Here is a 20238-nt window from a genome sequence, read left to right as displayed (position 1 = left end):
ATATAATATTTTTATACAATATTAATATGATTTTGAAACACTCTGCAATTGTGTTAATGAATATAATCCATAAATTGTAATAAACACAGAATAGAAGTTAGCTTACTGTTAATAAGCCGTCAACCCACCGAACACTAACATCACCTAGTCAAAACATTTTTACTTATGCCATTTTGCCTTGCAGATGTTTTCACTGCCTGACCTATGTTTCAAGTTGTTTGTGTTTGATGTGAAAAATTTTATATTCTAATCTTTCAAAAATCATAATCTAAAACTAAAAAATTGTTAGAACAAGATAAAAATTCATTTCTAAAAAATGTCCAAATGACTTGTTAAATTTTTCAAATAATTATTATTTTTAGTATCCCAAGGATGTTGAAAAGAAAAGCAGAAAAGCTGAATGCATCCTATCCTCGTTATATGCGAGGGATACATTCCTCAAAGTTGACGCATGATGTGAAATCGCATAATGTGAATAATTATTTAAATGGAGAAAATGGGATGCGTTCCAGAGGGCTTCCTAAATATGTTTTATTTGTAATTTATTCACATTTTCATACCAATACGACACAAAAGCAGTACAACATTTGTATTATATTTAATCAATTTAATGTAATAAATCATAGAAAGTTAACATCCTCTGGTGTACAGTACTCACCAACAGTGGCAGGTGTGTTCGTTCTGGGAGATGAGTGGTTGTTGTGGTGTCGGGCAGCTTTACACAGTGGATGGCTGTGGTCGTCAGGATCATATCAAGCACGGCAAGGGGTGAAGAAAGACTCACAGAACCCTTAACTGCTAGCAGCAGAAGATTACAGCGATTTGAATAAAGTGGTGAGGGTTGTTTGCTTGGTAACATTTTGCTTTTCCAACATAAATTTGCTTGTAGGGAAGAAGGGTTGACGGCAGGGAATGACTGAAATGCTGACTCCGTTCTAAACTTGGGTCCATGTCCATCGCCATTTGTGCCAAGTGTTCCAACTTCCACCATTCCCTCACCGTTGGTAAACTCCTGGGATTTTCAAAATCATCTCTTGCTTGCAGCATCTGAGAGATAGTTCGCCGTTAAAAAAAAACACACGTTATGCCTTGAATGTGGATCACACCGGTCGAGTGGTTGAATCAGCGATGTTGTGTTAGGCAGCAGGAAACGCACTGTTATGTTAGGATGAATGCTGTCCAAAAGTTTAGGATGGGCTGGCACATTGTCAAGCAACAAAAGAACTTTAAAGGCAAGATTCTGTTCTCGGCAATAGCATCCCAGAGCTGTGTTACCTTCAGCTGATGCCGCGCTGTTTATAATTTCCAACTTTTTTTCAAGTGTTAAAGCGGTTCTCTGCCGCTTGGCTGACGGCCCAAGACATGACATCGGACGCTTAGGAGGCATAATTAAATATTTCAAACACAAAGTCACTGCACCATAGGTAAAACCAACAGAAGTTTAAGATTTCGCATCCACACCTTGCCAAAACCAATGTGAGAGTGGCTGGAGTGAAATTGTGAGGCACGTGCACCTGACTTGTATTGGCGGGAAAGCGGTGCTTCTCATCCCAACAGTGAGACTGCGAGGCGTGTGCAAGTGACTTGTATTGGCGGGAAGGCAGTGCTCCTCACGTAACTGTGAATCTTGGACGCATATAACAAGACGTTGGTAGAAATAGGTTCCTCGCATAACCGTGAATCCGCATAGTCTGAAGACGCATATAACGAGGATAGGGTGTGCTTTCAACAACATAAGCCGTACAAAATTTAAGGAAGAATAGTCTTTGAAAATCGTAGATACCGAACTACCATCTTCACATCAAAAACAAAAATAAAAGTTGGTGATATTTTTACGTGGCCACATTGTATACACTATTCACATGGAAGTGAAGGTTGGGAATGAGTTCAGTAGTGGGAAAAAATGGGAAGAATGGAACTGAGATGACTTAAAACAACATTTTAACCAGAGAATTCAAAAAGATGCAGTTACCAAATTATGCAACCAGGAGAAATGTGGACTTTTGTGCAAGTTAACTGAAACTCCAAGAGTGTGAAGCAAGAGTGAAACAAGATACTTGAAAGAAATCTAACTCCAATATAATCAAAGTGGTGACTGATAACATTATCTTAGCAATTAAAACTAATGCTTCTGTGCAAGAAATTCATGCCCACGTGGCTAAATATGTAAATATTCCAGAGAGTTGACGCAGCAAAAGCTATGCTGAGTGCATCAGCTGTGTGCTTCAGAAACAGATAATGGAAGAATTGCAGAAATATGCTTTCCATACACTAATTACTGATGAAAATACAGACATTTGTGAATAGAACGTTTATTTTGTATTTCAAGTTTCGACTGGAAAATGGAACTTCCTATAAGACTGTGTTGGGGGTATTTTGAAACTAACTGCATGTGACAGTATCACTGTTGTTGAAGCAATTAATTTTTTTTATATCAACGACAACCTTGATATTCAAAAGATGGTAATGTTTACATCAAATGGGGCAAATATTATGCTTGGAAAGAATAATGATGTGACAGCAATCCTTCAATGAGAAATACAGCATCTGCCAGAGCAACATTGTATTGCACACAGAGAATACTGGATAGATGACATACGGAAAAAAGTATCAATTATGCAGGATATAGAAACACTGTGACGAACAGTGCATACAAGTTCACAGTTAAAAGAGGAAAACTAAAAGAATTAGCTAATGTCACAGAATATGACATTGCATCATTTAGACCACTAAACGGAGTAAGATAGCTGTCAAGACATTTTGCCATTACTGCTTTAATGAAGAATTACGAAGTTTTGATTCAGTATTGCAAAAAGCAAGTTAATGAATGTAATGATCCAACCAGCGATTACTGACAGATGATTTTAACCAATCCACAATATTGAGTAGCATTAACTGTCCTTAATTATGTTTTGGAAGACCTGGCATCTCTTTGTAAAAGCTGTTTGAATACAACTGAAGCACTGCAATATGTAAAAGTAAAAATTAACAAGTTACAGTCACAGTATCTTGGCAATATCATTTATTGGAATGACATTGAAAGATCTGCTTGCATCTATAAGTTCTGTGCCTATATTTGATTCATTCAATGTGTGTGTAATCACTTCTATAACAGATTTCCAGACGAGTTAAGAGAGTGGCATGTTTTTGACCCTGTGGCTATTGCAAACACAACTAATTTTGAACTTATAACAGAATGTTGTACGACTGACAAAAAATACTCAGCTATTATTACAAACTATGATGAAAATGTTGCCTCAAAAATATCGCAGCAATATTGTGATTTCAAATTTGTTTCTTCTGAGAAAGTTACAACCAGTTCAAATTAAGATATTCACTGATATATTGAAATAAGTGCTTAGAAACGATGAACTTGAAGAACTGTCAATTCTTAATGACACCATTGGAACATTTCAAGTTTCTAAGCATCCGACTGCAAATGTGGATTCAGTCTTATGAATTTAATCAAATGTAAATCCAGAAACAGCCTAAAAGTGGAACATTTGGATGATCTAATGAGGATTAAGATGCATCTTTCATCTGGATGCAAAATTAATCTGGACAGTGTTTATAGACAATCGATTTGTAATAAAGACAGACAGGAAAAAGTTTATGAAATGTGAAAGAATTTCTCCGCTGTACTACATTTTATTATACCCTTCAATTAATAAATAAAACCAAAAGTATGTTGGTTTTAGACTTGCATTCTAACTATTCATAGTATGCACAGTACAAAAATAAACATTTAAATTGCCACGCAGTTTTCAGGCCGTGTAAAAATTTCTTGCTCAGAGCAATGGTTGGTCAGCACAGCAGTAAAAAAATTAAGAGGGAACATTGATGCTGACTGAGAATTGATGGAGATGGCTCAATCATGATCCTAATATTCCAATAATAAGAGGTGTACAAGATGGTAAGAGGCATATATAGAGTGAACAGCAAGATACTTTTTCCCTAGGGTAGAAGTGGCTAATATGAGAAGACAGAATTTTAAGCCGATTGGAAGGATGTATGGCAGGGTGGGAGTGGGATGTCAGAGGTAGGTTTTCTTATACAAAGTGATCAGTGTGTGGAATGCACTGGCATGGGCTGTGGGAGAGGCAGATACATTAGGTAGATTTAAGAGCATCTTAGACAGGTATATGGATAAAGGCAAAATGGAGGGCTACATAGGAGGGAAGGCATTAGGTTGATCTTAGAGTAGGTTAAAAAGTTTGCACAACATTGTGGGCCAAAGGGCCTGTACTGTGCTGCACTGTTCTATGTTTCATTGATGGCAGACCACATCATGCAAAATTTTGCAACCCTCTCCAGCCAGGTTCACCAAGAGGATGAGGGATCTCAGCTGCCTCCACAAATTCCCACAGTGCAGAGGCCAGTATCCAGCAAAGAAACCAACATTATACAATATTACAGCTCTGGACTCTGATTTTTGGTTGTAGTGATGAGACATTTGTTCCAATGCAAGGTGCAGCTCTTGTCAAACTGTTCCAGCACAACACACACATTGATGTGGATCTAACAACCTGGAAAACTGCCCACCAGGTATGAAATGCTCTCAGGAAAAATACATCCATTCCGGTTAGTGACTCATCTGGCATTCTACTCACGATCAGTAATCTGACAAGAAGTTTAATTGTTGATGATAACAAGCAGTGCTTGCTCACCAACAACCAGCTGTTCTGTTCAGGTTTCACCAGGAACAGTTGATACAGACCTTGTAACAGCCTCAAGATGGTGCTAGTGATATTTCAGGCAGCTCACAAAACTACTAGATACTCTTTCAGATATATTTCTTCTGCACTACAATTATTGTTCTCTGCATCCTGTAATTTCCCTTTGAGAAATGTACTTTTGAATCATCTAAAAGAACCAGTGATTTTATGATCTCCTGAAGGATTCAGTGAACTTGACTCTTGAGAATGCATGTACACCATTGTCAGGGTGGCCATCGCTGAGGACCATTGCTTTGTTGAGGCCTGAGAGCAAAAAAACAAACCCATGCTTAGCTCTACTACTCCATTCCTCCATTCCAATTAAAGCAATGAGCTAGATTAAAACATCAAGGCCTAAAAACAGAAAAAAAAACAATGTTCAGCAACATCAGCCATGATCCATCTCTCTCTCTCTTCTTACTACCACCATTGGGCTGGAGGTCCCACATCGTCAGGTTGAGGAACAGTTGTTACCCTGCAGCCATCAGACTCCTGGACCGGTTTCACTCACCTCAGCATTGAACTGACTCCACAGCTGTCAACTCTGTTTCAGACACTTTGCAGCTCAAGTTCAATGTATTATTTGTTGACTTTTTGTTTTGCTATTTCCACAATTTGTCCTCATCTGCACACTGGATGTTTGTCGGTCTTTGTTGTGCGTGGTTTTTCATGGATTCTATTGTGTTTTTTGCTTTCTGGGTGCCTGCAAGAAGATGAACCTCAGGGTTCTATATGGTATACTTTGATAATTAAAGATAAAGTTCAAAATTTATTATCAATGTATGGAGCAAAGAGCAGAATTCTGGCTCTTGATATTTACAGTGTATGTAGCTGAACAGAGTATCGCATTTTTAAGTTAAAGAGTATCTGGGCATATCTCTCGGATTTATTTCTCTGCAATTACACCTGTGTCTCTTCAGGACGATGTGTGCATTAACAGCTGGAGAACATTTGGACAACAGCACAGGTGAGGGGAACAACAGCTATGCTAGAAAAGTGCCAGCTCATGATCACAATGAACACAATGTTCCTTGATCTTTACTAGAATTGCCATCACTAAATTGGAGCATTCTTGGCAGTCACCACTGGATAGCCACAAATGCAGAATAAACAGATCAGAAATTAGACTTTGACTGACTTCTATCCCAACTCACTGTGTGAAATTCTAAACACATCCAAGAAGCTCAACATTATCCAGCACAAAGCTACAAAACTGGACATTTATTACATCCACTACCATAACACCCAGACTACTTCGCAAACCCAAACCACAAAATATAACGTAACAACTTAAAAATTTCTTTGACAAGAATTCTCAAATCTGTTAGATCCACTTCCTGAAACATTACCACCGGCAAGTTCTCATCTAAATCACTTAACACCACTTGAAAATGCATCACCATTTCTTCATTGTTACCAAATCAAAACTTTTACTCAGCAACACAGTAAAAATTATTTGACTAAATGGACAGCAGAGGCTCAACGTGATAGCTCAGCATCACCTTCACAAAGACTGAATATTAAATGCTGTTCTTATTAGCAAATATCTACACCCAAAAAAAGAGTTTAAATGATACCCATCATTTTCCTCCAATGTTGGATAAAAAGTTTCTTGGATAATAAACCTCATCTGAATCATTAATTGTAAGTAGTATTGTTGATGTTAGGATGCTGTTCTCAATATCAAGGGGATTCTCAAGGGGAAAAGGGGGAAGGTCTAGGGTGCACAGGGTCTTTGATTATACTGGCTGTTTTAATGATGCAGCAAGAAGTATAGACAGAGTCCACAGAGAGGAGGACAGCTTCCATGTTGTGCTGAATTGCAGATTCCTGCAGATATATGCAGTGCAAGTGCCATACCAACTCATGATGCATCCAGAAAGGGTCCTTTCTCTGGTGCATTGACGTAAATTGGTAAGGCTGACAGGGACAAGCCAAGTTTCCTTAACCTCCTGAGGAAGTAGAGGCATTGGTGAGTTCATTGATGTATACACTGTTAATTGTTAAAAGGCTTAACAATGCCTCCTTCGTAAGTGTATTAGTCTTTTGTCCTTCTGCATATAACCCGTAAAGTTGATGGTAGTCCACTCTGTTTCTGCAACACAGTGACACTAGATAGGACTTGAACCAAAATGAGAAAAAAACAGCAACATCATCCGTTCAAATCTGAATCTGGTGTGCATTGGGAGAGGAATGCAGAATTAATGGGATACAACTTGCTGAACTAAGACATCTAATGATTCCAAGTTCAACCTGTTCACCAGTTGATAACCCTGCAACATTGGAAACTTGGTACTTGGGACCACAGTTAAATGGACAAGCAAAATGTGCAACTCCATAGATCAAAGGGCTATATAGAGTGAGAAAACAAGAGGACAGCAGAAGTATCACAGACTAAAAGTAACTGAGCTCCATGACAAAATCTGGTACACAAAGAGGATGTACAAAAAAACAGACTGAGATAAAAGACAAACATACATTAAAATATTAAAACAATATTTCAAGTTTGGAAAAGGTGTGACCTTAAAACCAAGAACAATTGAGGCTCAATAAAAATAATTTTCAGTGCCAGACCACCTGATGATCAGCAGTAATAAATACTTAACATTTCATTAAAGGTTAACTTGGAATTATAATGCCTTGACAATTTGGAGTATATTTGGTACATCTTTATCATGTAAATACTGCAACCAATCCTAATTCACATGCACTTCCATGGTAACATAGAAAGCAGGGTGCCATTTTTGCAAAACCCACTGATGATCAGCACAGCAAAAAGCAACTTTGCAATATAGCTCTTCAACCATGAGCTTCCTCTTCATTTTAAGTTGCTATTCCTTTTACACATGACAGTGACAACTAGTCAATCTTATTATTGCTCTCAGACAACAACCTTATTGTCACTTAATTTTTTTTGCTGGAAATGCATTTTAAGTTTTGTGTTACTCTCCGTGACTTTGTGCATGTAAGGCCAACGAAATGACTGCTATGTCATGCACGGTATCAACTTTCTTGTCTTCCTGTGAATCCTGGCACACCTTCTATCAAATTCCTATTAAACATTTTTTGTGAAGAGAGCCATGAAAGCAACACAGCTCAGTCTCATCCTTATTGAGAGCACATACCAAGACAGCTCCTACTTGAGCAGACCCCTCATATGCTAAAAGATAAACTCCTCATCGCCTAATCTACTTCAATGTGACCATTGCATACTATTTTCCAGAGTCACAGAGCACTACTACACAGAAACAAGCCCCTTGGTCCATCTAGTCCAGGCCTAATTCAGAACCATTATTCTGCCTTGCCTACCTGTATTACATCAACAATGCAACACAACGTTCTGAATTCTGTTTTTATTTTTTTTACCACCTCAATACATAGATGTATGGAATTATCTATCTGCAGGATACACAAACAAAAAAGCTTTTTACTGTATGTGACAATAATAACCAATTTCATATCCCTGTTCTTTATCTTGGTCAACACTGGTTCTCATACACCTGGGTATTTGGTTATGGTACCTGATCATCATTCAAGTTAAGGAGGAAAGAGTTGGAACTTTCAAAGATGTACGTCCTCCCTGTGGAATACATGGCTTTTCTCCTAGTCCCCCAGTTTCTTCTCACTGTCCAAAGCTGTACTAGGTAGGTTAATTGTTCATTGTAAATTGTCTCATGATTGTTAGGGGTAAATTGGGGGTTGATGGGCTGGTATAGCTCTAAGAGCCAGGAGGGCCTACTCTGGAATAGATAGATAAACAGACAACCAGACAAAATGCTGGGGGAACTCAGCAGGTCAGGAAGCATCTATGGAAATGAATAAACAGTCGACAGTCGGAATCGATCCTCATGCCATCAGACTGAAGACTGCCCAGACTGAATACAAGGCATTGCTCCTCCAACCTAAGGATGGCCTCATTGTGGCAGAAGAGGTGGCTATGAACTGACATATCAGAACAAGAATGTGGATAGGATTTAAAATGGTAAACCAACATGAAATTCCATTTTTTACAGATGGAGCAGAGATGCTCAACAAAGCAGGTCTCTCCTCTGTTGAGGAGACTGCATCAGAAGCAGCGGATACAGTAGATGACCCCAACAGTTCGCAGGTGAAGAATTGCCTCATCTGGAAAGAACTGTTTAGGGCCCTGAAGGGTTGAGAGGCATCAGAATGGAGTATGTGAATTTAAGGGCAAGGTGGAAATTGGAGACAAAGTTGATGAAATTGACGAGCTCAGCATGGCTGCATGAGGTAGCACCAATAAATGTCATTAATTTTTTTTTTAATTATGAAGACACGCAGTCCTCTTTTATTGTCATTCAGTAATGCATGCATTAAGAAATGATACAATATTTCCTCCAGTGCGATATCACAAAGCACAGGACAGACCAAGACTGAAAAAAACTAACAAAGCCACATAATTATAACGTATAATTACAACAGTGCAACAATACCATAACTTGATGATGAAGTCCATGAGCACAATAAAAGTTCAAAGTCTCACAAATGTCCCACATCTCATACAGATGGGAGAAGCAAGAAAACTGCCAAGGTTTGGTAATACACTATCTAGATTTTTCATGCATCAGTAGTCATAACATGTAAACAACATAAAAGCTGAATCTTAAATGTTGCTCTTCCCTAACCATCTGCAACTGTCCACTGATCTTGATCATGTAAAACTCTAAATAAGAAAAAGATGGAAAAACTCAAGAAAATCAAGTAGCATCAGTGGAGAAACTAGTAATCAGTTTAAATCAATGCTCTTCATTGGTGTTCTGAATAATAACGAACAAACTGCAGATACATATGAAAATGCTCAAAGTGATCTAAAATAATATGAACATAAAAATCCAACAAACAAACTTAAAATTACACCCTACTGCAGGGGGTTCCCAAACTAGGGTCTATGGATCCCTTGCTTAATGGTATTGGTCCACAGCATAAAAATGGTTGGGAACCCCTGCTCTACTGCATGACCATGCTTATGTATATTGTAGCAGAGTAAATGCGGTGGGAAGGGAGAGGGCTTGGTATGCCAGGGAAGAAAATTAAACAAAAACTTAAACTGAAACAGATTAACAGTGTCTTGCTGGAATAAGTTGAATGATAACATGTCTGTTAACTTAAATACCGTCTACAGGAAATTCCAACTACATCTAATCTCAAAACAAATCAAATAAAATTATTTAAGGGCGCTGTAACAGGATGCCTAACTATTTAAGTCCTCAGCAGGAGTAGCCACACTGCACTTCAACAATAATGATTAAACTAATACAAATTAGCCTAGCTGTGTGCCACAAAAAGCAGAGAACTCTAAGTCAAACAAGTACGCAATCCTGGAGTACTAGGACATTTAGCCTGCTCCGCTATTTATTAACATTATCATTGAATCTGATGAACAAACTCCATATTCCCATCTGCCCATAATAACCTTTCACCCTGTTGCTTACCTACCTCCAATCTAAAAATATTCAAAAACTCTGCTTCCATCACCCTATGAGAAAGAGAGTTCCAAAGATTTACAATCGTCTGTGAGAAACAATTTTGTCACATCACTATTTTAAATCAGAGGGAACTCAAACAATACAGGCCTTCTTGATTCTACTTCTAATGCATGACCTTCCTTCTTTAAAATAAAGAACTGTGGGCTCCCTTTCAAGGCTCTACAACTCAATATTATTTATTTTTTTTGTATTTGCACAGTTTGTCTTTTGCCCATTTTTGTCCATCTTTGTGTGTATGCAGTTTATTTTAATTGATTCCATTGTATTTCTTTACATCTACTGCAAATACCTGCAAGAAAATGAAACTCAGGGCACTATCTAGTAACATATACATACTTTGATAATAAACTTACTTTGAGCTTTGAAATAAATAGTTTATATGCAGCTCCAGATGAGGTTTCATCAACGCCCAATCTAACTAAAGCATAGCCTCACGTTTACTTCTATTCAATTCCAATCTCAGTAAATAACGTTACTGTCATCTTTCCTGATTACTTGCTGTATTTGCATACTAGCCTATTATAAATCATGCATAAGACTCCCAGATCCCTTTGGATCTCACAGGACTTACCATTCACTACTAAGGTATTAAGATTCTTTATTTTTCCTGCTAAGGTGGACAATTTCCACACAATAGTCCATTTGACAGATCTGTGCCTGCACAGCTGACCTATCAATATCCTACATTCCAAGTTTTTAAGAATGGCATGTCAGACATCAGAATCAGGCTGATTATCACCAGCATGTGTTGTGAAATTTGTTTACTTAGCAGCAGCAGTTCAACGGAATAATTAGCACAGTAGAGAAAAAATGAATAGGTATATCAATTACAGAATATGTATATTGAATAGATTATAAATTATGCAAAAACAGAAATAATATACATTTAAAAACTGAGGTAGTGTTCACAGGTTCAATGTCCATTTAGGAATCGGATGGCAAAGGGAAAGAAGCTGTTCCTGAATCGCTGAGTGTGTACCTGATGGTAACAATGAGAAAAGGACATGTCCTAGGTGCAGGGGGCCCTTAATAATGGATGCTGCCTTTCTGAGACACCACTCCTTGAAGATGTCCTGGGTACTTGGTAGGCTAGTACCCAAGATGGAGCAGATTAAATTTACGATTCTCTGCAGCTTCTTTCAGTCCTGTGCAGTAGCCCCCACTCCCGTACCAGACAGTGATGCAGCCTGTCAGAGTGCTCTCCACGGTTTATTTATAGAAGCTTTTGAGTGTTTTTGTTGACATACCAAATCTCTTCAAATTCCTAATGAAGTATATTCACTGACTTGCCTTCTTTATAGCTGCATCAACATGTTGGGACGAGATTAGGTCCTCAGAGATCTTGACACCCAGGAACTTGAAGCTGCTCACTCTCTCCACTTCTGATCCCTCTATGAGGATTGGTATGTGTTCCTTTGTCTTACTGTTCCTGAAGTTCACAATCAGCTCTTTTGTCTTACTGACATTGAGTGCAAGGTTGTTACTGTGACACCACTCCACTAGTTGGTATATCTCGCTCCTGTGCGCCCTCTTATCTCCATTGAGATTCTACCAACAATAGTTGTATCATCAGCAAATTTATAGAAGGTATTTGAGCTACACCTAGCCACACAGTCATGGTTATAGAGAGAGTAGAGCAGTGGGCTAAGCACACACCCCTGAGGTGTGCCAATGTTGATCATCAGCGAGGAGGAGATGTTATCACCAATCCACACAGATTGTGGCCTTCCAATTAGGAAATTGAGGATCCAATTGCAGAGGGAGGTACAGAAGCCCATGTTCTGTAACTTATCAATGAGGATTGTGGGAATGATGGTATTAAATGCTGAGCTATAGTTGATGAACAGCATCCTGACATAGATGTTTGAATTGTCCAGGTGGTCTAAGCCTGTGTGAAGAGCCAATGAGATTGCCTACTGTGCCAATAGGCAAATTGCAGTGAGTCCAGGTCCTTGCTGAGGCAGGAGTTCAGTCCAGTCATGACCAGCCTCTCAAAACATTTCATCACTGTAGGTGTGAGTGCTACTGGGCGGTAGTCATTAAGGCAGTCACATTATTCTTCTTCGGCACTCATACAACGGTGGCCTTTTTGAAGCAAGTATGAACTTCCAACCGTACCAGTGAGAGGTTGAAAATGTCCTTGAATACTTCTGCCAGTTGTTGGCACAAGTTTTCAGAACCTTACCAGGTACTCTACTGGGGCTTTCCACCTTGCGAGGGTTAACCCCCTTTAAAGACAGCCTAACATAGGCCTCCCAGACAGAGATCACAGGGTTACCAGGTCCAGCAAGGATCTTCACCGCTGCAGTTATATTCACCTTTTCAAAGTGGACATAGAAGGCGTTGAGTTCATCTGGTAGTGAAGCATCGATGTCATTCATGCTGTTGGGTTTCACTTTGTAGAAGTAATGTCTTACAAACCCTGCCAGAATTGTCACACATCTGATGTTGCCTCCAACCTCATTCAAAATTGATTCTTCGCTCTTGAAATAGCCCTCCGCAAGTCATACCTGGTTTTCTGGTATAGACCTGGGTCACCAGCCTTGAATGCCACAGATCTAGCCTTCAGCAGATGGCGTACCTCCTTTTGGTTTGGGAATGTATGGCAAGTCTTTGTAGGCACACACTCATCCACACAGGTTTTAATGAAGTTGGTAACAACTGTAGCATACACAACCAGATTTGAAGAGGAATTCCTGAATACAGTCCAGTCCACCAATTCAAAGCGGTCCTGGAAGCACTCTTGTGCTTCTCTTGTCCATACCTTCTTGGTCTTCACTACTGGTACTGCAGTCCACAGTCTCTGCCAAAACTCAGGGAGTATAAGTACAGCCAGGTGATCAGACTTCCCGAAGTGAGGGCGTGGAAAAGCACGGTGGACATTCTTGATGGTGGTGTAACAATGGTCCAGTGTGTTGCTTCCTCTGGTATTTCAAGTGATTTGTTAATGGTAATTGTTTAGTGATTTTTCTCAGACTGGCCTGGTTAATATCCCCCAAAGCGATGGTGAAGACGTTAAGGTGTGATGTTTTGTGTATGTTGATCCCATTGCTCAGATCATCTAAAGCCTGATTGACATTGGCCTGACATGGGATGTATATTACTACCAAAATGATCACGGAAATCATGTTTTTAATTTTTTAACAATAACTGTGAGAAATTGCATAGAGGCCAGCATATTCTCAGAATGATCCAATAAATAGCGTGGATAGATGATAAATTAACTTCACTTTGTAAGCTGGCAGTACTTTCTGGTGCCAATGTTCACAGGGCGCCCATGAGTCAACATTTACGGAAGAATAGCACTCCTTATAAAGCAACGGTATTATAATTTTGTAGGTAAATGTCTAATGTTTTAAGTGTCAAAAATGTCTCCAAGTGGATTTCTATTTACGTTTCAAAAAGCAAAATTTGGACTTAAAATACGAAACACACACTACTCAGTGCTGGTTGGACAATAAAGTGACAGTGTTATTTAAAAAAAATCTTTCATGGATTATATCTGACTTCTTTGCTCAAAAATTATGCGCTACGAAGATCAAGGTATGAGGTGAGTATTATAATGCAAAAGTGACATTAATGCAATCACAGTGCACACTCTGTGCTACTTTTGTTCAAGTTTCCATCTTTTGCAAAAACAGTCATATGGACATATCTTTCAACTGTAAATACCATTAACAAATACTATATTTGGTTCGGGATGCTTTAACTTATTTTAGCTCAACAAAATTGAAGCTCTGAAACACAATTTATATTCAAAGTAGAGAAACCATAAGCCAGGCACATTAGGGTATAAACTTTGTTACTTTCAATTCAAATCTCTACAACAAAGGCAAATTCAAATCTAGAGAAAAAGAGGTATCAACTTTTTTCGTGAGATTTACATTAAAATGTAGCACTGGTGAATTTTTAAACTCTAAAACAATAAAGCACAACTCCAACCTATTTCTATAGTTACTTTCGCCAGCATGCAAACTATTTCCCTTCTGACAAAAGATACAAAATCCAAAACAGCTATTCATGGAAGGACTAAAATTGAAAACTACAGTCCAGTCAGCATCATCTCAGCTGTCAAAAAATCTTAAGATTCACTGTTTGGAATGTGATAAAGGGACAGCTTGAGTAGCATAACATGAAAATGCAGAGTCATCAGGTTTTAAGAAGAAATTACTATTTAACAAATGCAAACAGATACATAGAAGGAAACTCATAAAACTGAATTTTGATAAGATACCACATAAAATTATGTTACAACAAAAAACTTATTTGGCCTGGAGACACATTTCCTGAACAGGTGAGAGGCAAGAGTGATGAGCAAAAACCTGAAGATGCTTGTAACCCATTATAAAAACATTAAATTTTGGGAATAATCAATAACTCAGACAACATCTGTGCAAATAAAGCATCAGTGCTGCAGGTCACTGAGCTGAAACTTTGATCCTTGAACCAAGCAAATGATCTAGCATGCATCAGGATAAGGGGCCATTTACCATAAGATATAGGCGCAGAGTCAGGCCATTTGGCCCAGCAAGCCTGCTCTGCCATTTAATCATGGATAATCCATTTTCCCTCTCAGCCCCAATCTCCTGCCTTTTCCCCGTATCCCTTCATGTTCTGACTAATAAAGAATCTATCAACCTCTGCCTTAAATATACGTAAAGACTTGGCCTCCACAGCTGCCTGCAGCAAAGAATTCCAGAGATTAACGACTCTCTGGCTAAAGAAAATCCTCCTCATCTCCGTAGTAACAGGATGACACTCTATTCTGAAGCTGTCCCCTCTGCTCCTCGACTCTCCCACCATAGAAAACATCCTCTCTACATCAACCCTATTGAAGCCTTTCAACATTCAATAGGTTTCAATTACGTCACCCCTCATTCTTCTGAATTCCAATGAATACAGGCTCAGAGTCATCAAACTCTCTTCATGTGACAAGCTCTTTAATTCTGGAGTAACATTCATGGACCTCCTTTGAACCCTCTCCAATATCAGCACATTCTTTCTAAGATAAGGGGCCCAAAACTGCTCACAATACTCCAAGTGAGGCCTCACCAGTACTTTCTAAAGCCTCAACGTTACATCCTTGATTTATATTCTAGTCTTCTTGAAATGAATGCTAACATCGCATTTGCCTACCTCGTCACAGACTCAACCTGAAATTAATGTACTTCCATCCCTTTGAAACTCGGATTTTTGAATTTTCTATTTAGAAAATAGTCTACCCTTTTATTTCTTCTATCACAGTGCATGATCATACACTTCCCGACACTGTATTCCATCTAACACTTCTTTGCCCATTGTCCTAATCTAAGACCTCCTGTAGCCTATTTCCTCAAAATTACCCGCCCCTTCATCTACCTTTGTATTATCTGCAAACTTTGCAACAAAGCCATCAATTCCATCATCTAAGTCATTGACATATAACGTAAAAAGAAGCAATCTCAATACACACCCCTGTGGAACTATGTGGAAAAATGCTTGTATTTTTCCTGTAATACCATAGGCTCTTAACTTGTTAAGTAGCCTCATGTATAGCATCTTGTAAAAGGCCTTCTGAAAATCCAAGTATACAACATCTGCTGATTCTCCTTTGTCCATCCTGCTTGTTTTTTCTTCAAAGAATTCCAACAGATTTGTCAGGCAAGATCTTTCCCTTGAGGAAATCATGCTTGACTACAACCTATTTTATCATATGCTTCCAAGTACCCCAAAGCCACATCGTTAACAATCAACTCCAACATCTTCCCAGTCACTGAGATCAGACTAACTGGCCTATAATTTCCTTTCTTCTGCCTCTCTCCCTTCTTGAAGACTGGAGTGACATTTGCAATTTTCCAGTCTTCTGGAACCGTTCCAGAATCTAATGATTCTTGAAAGGTCATTACTAATGGCTCCAGAATCTCTTCAGCAACCTCTTCAGTGCCCAAGGGTCCTTTTACCTTAAGCTCTCTCCTCAATTCCAGTTCCTTGCACAACACCCTATCCAGTATAGCTGGTCCTCTTGTGGGATCACCACAAGCTGCCTTAAAAAGCCATTGCTTGGGCATTCTAGAAATTCATCTCTTGAGATCAAGCACCAACTCAAATTTCCCAATCTACCTGCATTTTGAAATCCACCATGATTATTCTAACATTGCCCTTTTGGCATGCATTTTCTATCTTCCGTTGCAATTTGTAGACCACGTCCTAACTATTGCTTGGGGATCTGTATACAACTCCCATCAGGGTCTTTTTACCCCTGCAGTTCCTTAACTCTTCCCACAACAATTCAACACCTTCTGACTCTAAGACACCTCTTTCTAATGATTTGATTCATTTTTTACCAACAGACCCACACCACCCTCTCTGCCTACCTACCTATCCTTTCGATACAATGTCTATCCTTGGATGTTAAGCTCCCAGCTATAATCGTCATTTAACCATGATTCAGTGATACCCACAATGTCATACATGCCAATCTGTAACTGTGCTACAATTTCATTCCATATACCAGGATTCCCCACCTTTTTTGCACCACTGACCAGTTTAATATTGACAATATTCTTGCACACAACGCATATTTTCCCCGTATGAACATATAAAATAATTGCAACACACCAATATCGCTGAATCACTAGGAGCCCTGGGCTTGTTTCCCTGCAACAACACAGTCCCATTGAGGGGTGATGAGAGACAGTGATACACGAAGGGGGTTCCGTGTGTCCAGTCTATTCTGCAATTTAGTTTTCGTTGCATTCATTGCAAAAAAGCCCGCTTCGCAGAGATATGATGTTGGAAATGAAAGCAACGTTTTCAGTGCTTTCGTGGCTACCTCAGGATATTCAGCGTTGACTTTGATCCAGAATGCCAGTAGAGATGTTATGTCAAACATACTTTTCAGCCCACCGTCACTTGCAAGCTCGAGGAGTTGATCTTCTTCCCGCACTGACATGGATGACGCGTGGGTAATGACCTCGTGTGTGTTCAAGTTCCAACAGTGGGCATGACAGGGAATGAGGAAAGGTGGAGCTCACTCATATGGTTTCATAGCGCCAAATCATATCGTTTCCTCGCAGCCCGGTAGCACATGCTTTGCGGCCTGGTGGTTGAGGACCACTGCCGTATACTGCGTGCATTGAAATATGACATCTTCAACCCTATATTCATCAGCCTTTTCAATTCTGTCCACCTTTTACATTGCAAGTCATCCTGTTGACTGCAATTTTGCCTTATCATCAGCCTCTCCTTGCTAGCAGTCTCACTACGCCCTTCCTCAGTGAAACAACTACCTCATCCCCAGCACTGTCACTCTGGTTCCAATCCCCCCGCCAAATTAGTTTAAACCCTTCCGAACAACTCATGCAAACTTGCCCACAAGGATACTGGTTCCGCTCAGGTTCAGGTGTAACCTGTCCCTTTTGTACAGGTCGTATCTTCCCCATAAGAGATCCCAATGATCCATAAATCTGAACCCCTGCTCCTGCACCAATTCCTCAGCCATGCATTCACCTGCCAAATCATCCTACTCTTACCCTCACTGGCACACGGCATGGCCAGCAATCCACGGATAACTATCCTGGAGGTCCTGCTTTTTAATTTTCTACCTAACTTCCTAAAATCTCTCCAGGACCTCATCGCCTTGTCTACCTATGTCATTGGCACCAATATGTACCAACACTTCTGGCTGCTCATCCTTCCCCTTGAGAATGCCATGGGCCTGAGCTGAGACAACGTTCCATTCAGGTGTTTCTATTGTGCTCACAAAATCTCGTCCCTGTTCCTCTGACTATGGAATCTCCTATCAAGACCACAGTCCTCCTCATCCCTCTGCTCTTCTGAGCCACAGCACTATACTCAGTGCCAGAGACCTGCTCCCTGCATCTTCCCACTGGTAAGTCATCCCCCTCAACAGTATCTAAATCTTCAATGACCATTCCAATGTGTGCTAGAATCTACTGGGGAGGATGTTTCTTGACTCAGACTTTTGTGAGCCTTGGGAATTCTCAAATCCTTTATTGCAGCTGTGGTACATCAGACTAAGGTACAAGTTCTGGTTGTGAAGGAGGTGTTTTGATACTGGCATGTCAAGTGTTGTTGGAGCTCTGAATAATTAAGCTCTCACTTGTTCTAGTCATTGTAATATTTATATGGCTGATTCAAGTTAGGTTATTGATTAATGGTAATCCCAGAATATTGATGGTGTCAGTTCAACAACTGACTATTGAAGGTGAGGTCCTTATACTTTATAGCAGCCTACCATCTATGGCCTCTGTCTGAACTTACCAGTACCTCAGTAAAGCAACCAGCTTAATCAGATACCACTCATCCCAGCCATTCTCTCTTCTCCCCTCTCCCACAAGGATAAAATGGACTGTTAACCTCACAATCAACCTCATTATGATCTTGCACTTTGAATTTTGGCACTAGGACTGTTACACTTCAATTTGCATTGTCACTGTTTTTCCTGTTCTATCTCAATGCACTGAGTAATGAACTAATCTGTATGAATAGTATGCAAGACTAGCTTTTCACTGTATCTTGGTACATTGGACAATAATAAACTAATTTCAAAGCCAATCATGTTGGAGATCAAAGTTGTCTAGCTTTTATGTTATGTTAGAGTATAACCTGACCCCTCAAACCTGTTGCACTATTTTTAAAAAAAAAAGGGTGATTTGATTTTGAAGTTCCACTTTCTTCCCTGTTCATTATGACCCCAAACTCACCAGTAGACCAACTTGGCCTTGAACATTAACATTGATTTAGTCTCTACAGAACTCTAGGATCCTCAGAAGAAATTCCTCCTTACCTCAATCTTAATTGAGCAATTCTTTATTCAGAAGTGAGGCATTGTTTTCTAGATCACTTCAAGAAGGGAATCATCCTCTGCTTTTTTCCTGTCAAGCCTCCTCTAAATATGTTTCATCAAGTTTCTTCTAAAGTCCAATGTCCCCAACCTCATAATGACAACTAGCTCCCTATAAGATATCTCGTTTATTTCAGGAAGTTTTAGCACTTACAGATAGTTGAAAAATATTTTCAAACCTTTTGAAATTGCCACTTAGCTGAAACATTGCTAAATTTCTTCTGGCTTTGAAACGAATATAACTAACTAGGTTAACAATAGCCAAATAGCTGTCAAAAAGAATGCTCTACAAATAGAGATACTAATACAATGTAATACGCATATCTATTTGCCTAATAGGACTGCTTTTTTTTATCCAAGCTGTTCACCGCATCTATAAAAAGCCTGCAGAAGTAATCAGCTTTACTTGATACTGTTCCTTGTGTTTAACATTTATGCAGGAGCAAATGGCAAAATGCTACATAAAGTGCATACATGTACAATGCTCCAAAAAAGCATATCCTTAGTAGTTTATCCCAGAAAATATTTGATTTTCTAAGGAATTTAGTAAAATAGAAGGCAATAGATATAAAAACTCTCATGATAGTAGGCAACATGAACACTTTACTTGATTGATAGTCAATATCTTATAATTATTGACATCATTAAATAAATTGTTTTGACAGTAGTTTTAAAGAAAAAATATACTGCATAAAAATAAGCGGGGTGGTTGTAGCGAAATATAGTTTTGCACTGGATTGGTAGACTGTTCTAGCAGAGAGCAATTTTTTAAAAATCTAAAAATATAGTACACATTGAAAATACTTGACCTTGTCATACTTTGATACTATTTCAGCACGTTCCAAGGCAAGACTTGTTGTTGTGTCCTGTTCTGCATCTGGATCTAAAAACAAATCAAAACAGAAATCTGTCAGCATCTCATGTCTTCCAGCTATTCAGTGAAAAATATAAATAAAATTACAACAGATTACATTTAATTGGTCCATCGGTTAATCGGGGCAGTTATTTGGGACAACTCTGAAAGAACAACTACTAACTGAGAAAGTAGCCAGGATTCCCTTCATTTATTTCATACAGGAGACTGTAGAATAAGTCATGTGAACTTGTGTGATCATTAGACACTACACTGTGCTCAGAGTTAAGAGCTTTAGGATAGCGGCATTTGCATGTG

At 39.1% G+C, this 20238-nt stretch overlaps 1 protein-coding gene across 5 annotated transcripts in view; it reads right to left on the bottom strand.

Annotated features, from left to right (window-relative positions):
- Positions 1 to 20238, bottom strand: part of usp6nl (USP6 N-terminal like) — a 239895-nt gene that overhangs the window by 87546 nt on the left and 132111 nt on the right. For 4 of the 5 annotated variants that reach the window (XM_063072688.1, XM_063072690.1, XM_063072689.1 and 1 more), the window contains one exon: positions 19877 to 19950. In XM_063072688.1, coding sequence (XP_062928758.1) covers positions 19877 to 19950 — 74 coding nt within the window. The remainder of the gene's footprint in view (positions 1 to 19876; positions 19951 to 20238) is intronic. The other variant, XM_063072692.1, reaches the window with a different exon arrangement.

Source organism: Mobula hypostoma, chromosome 20 (genome assembly GCF_963921235.1).
Source record: "Mobula hypostoma chromosome 20, sMobHyp1.1, whole genome shotgun sequence".
NCBI lineage: Eukaryota > Metazoa > Chordata > Chondrichthyes > Myliobatiformes > Myliobatidae > Mobula > Mobula hypostoma.
Note: the sequence above shows the minus strand (reverse complement) of the source record. Positions and strands in the feature narration are given on the sequence as shown.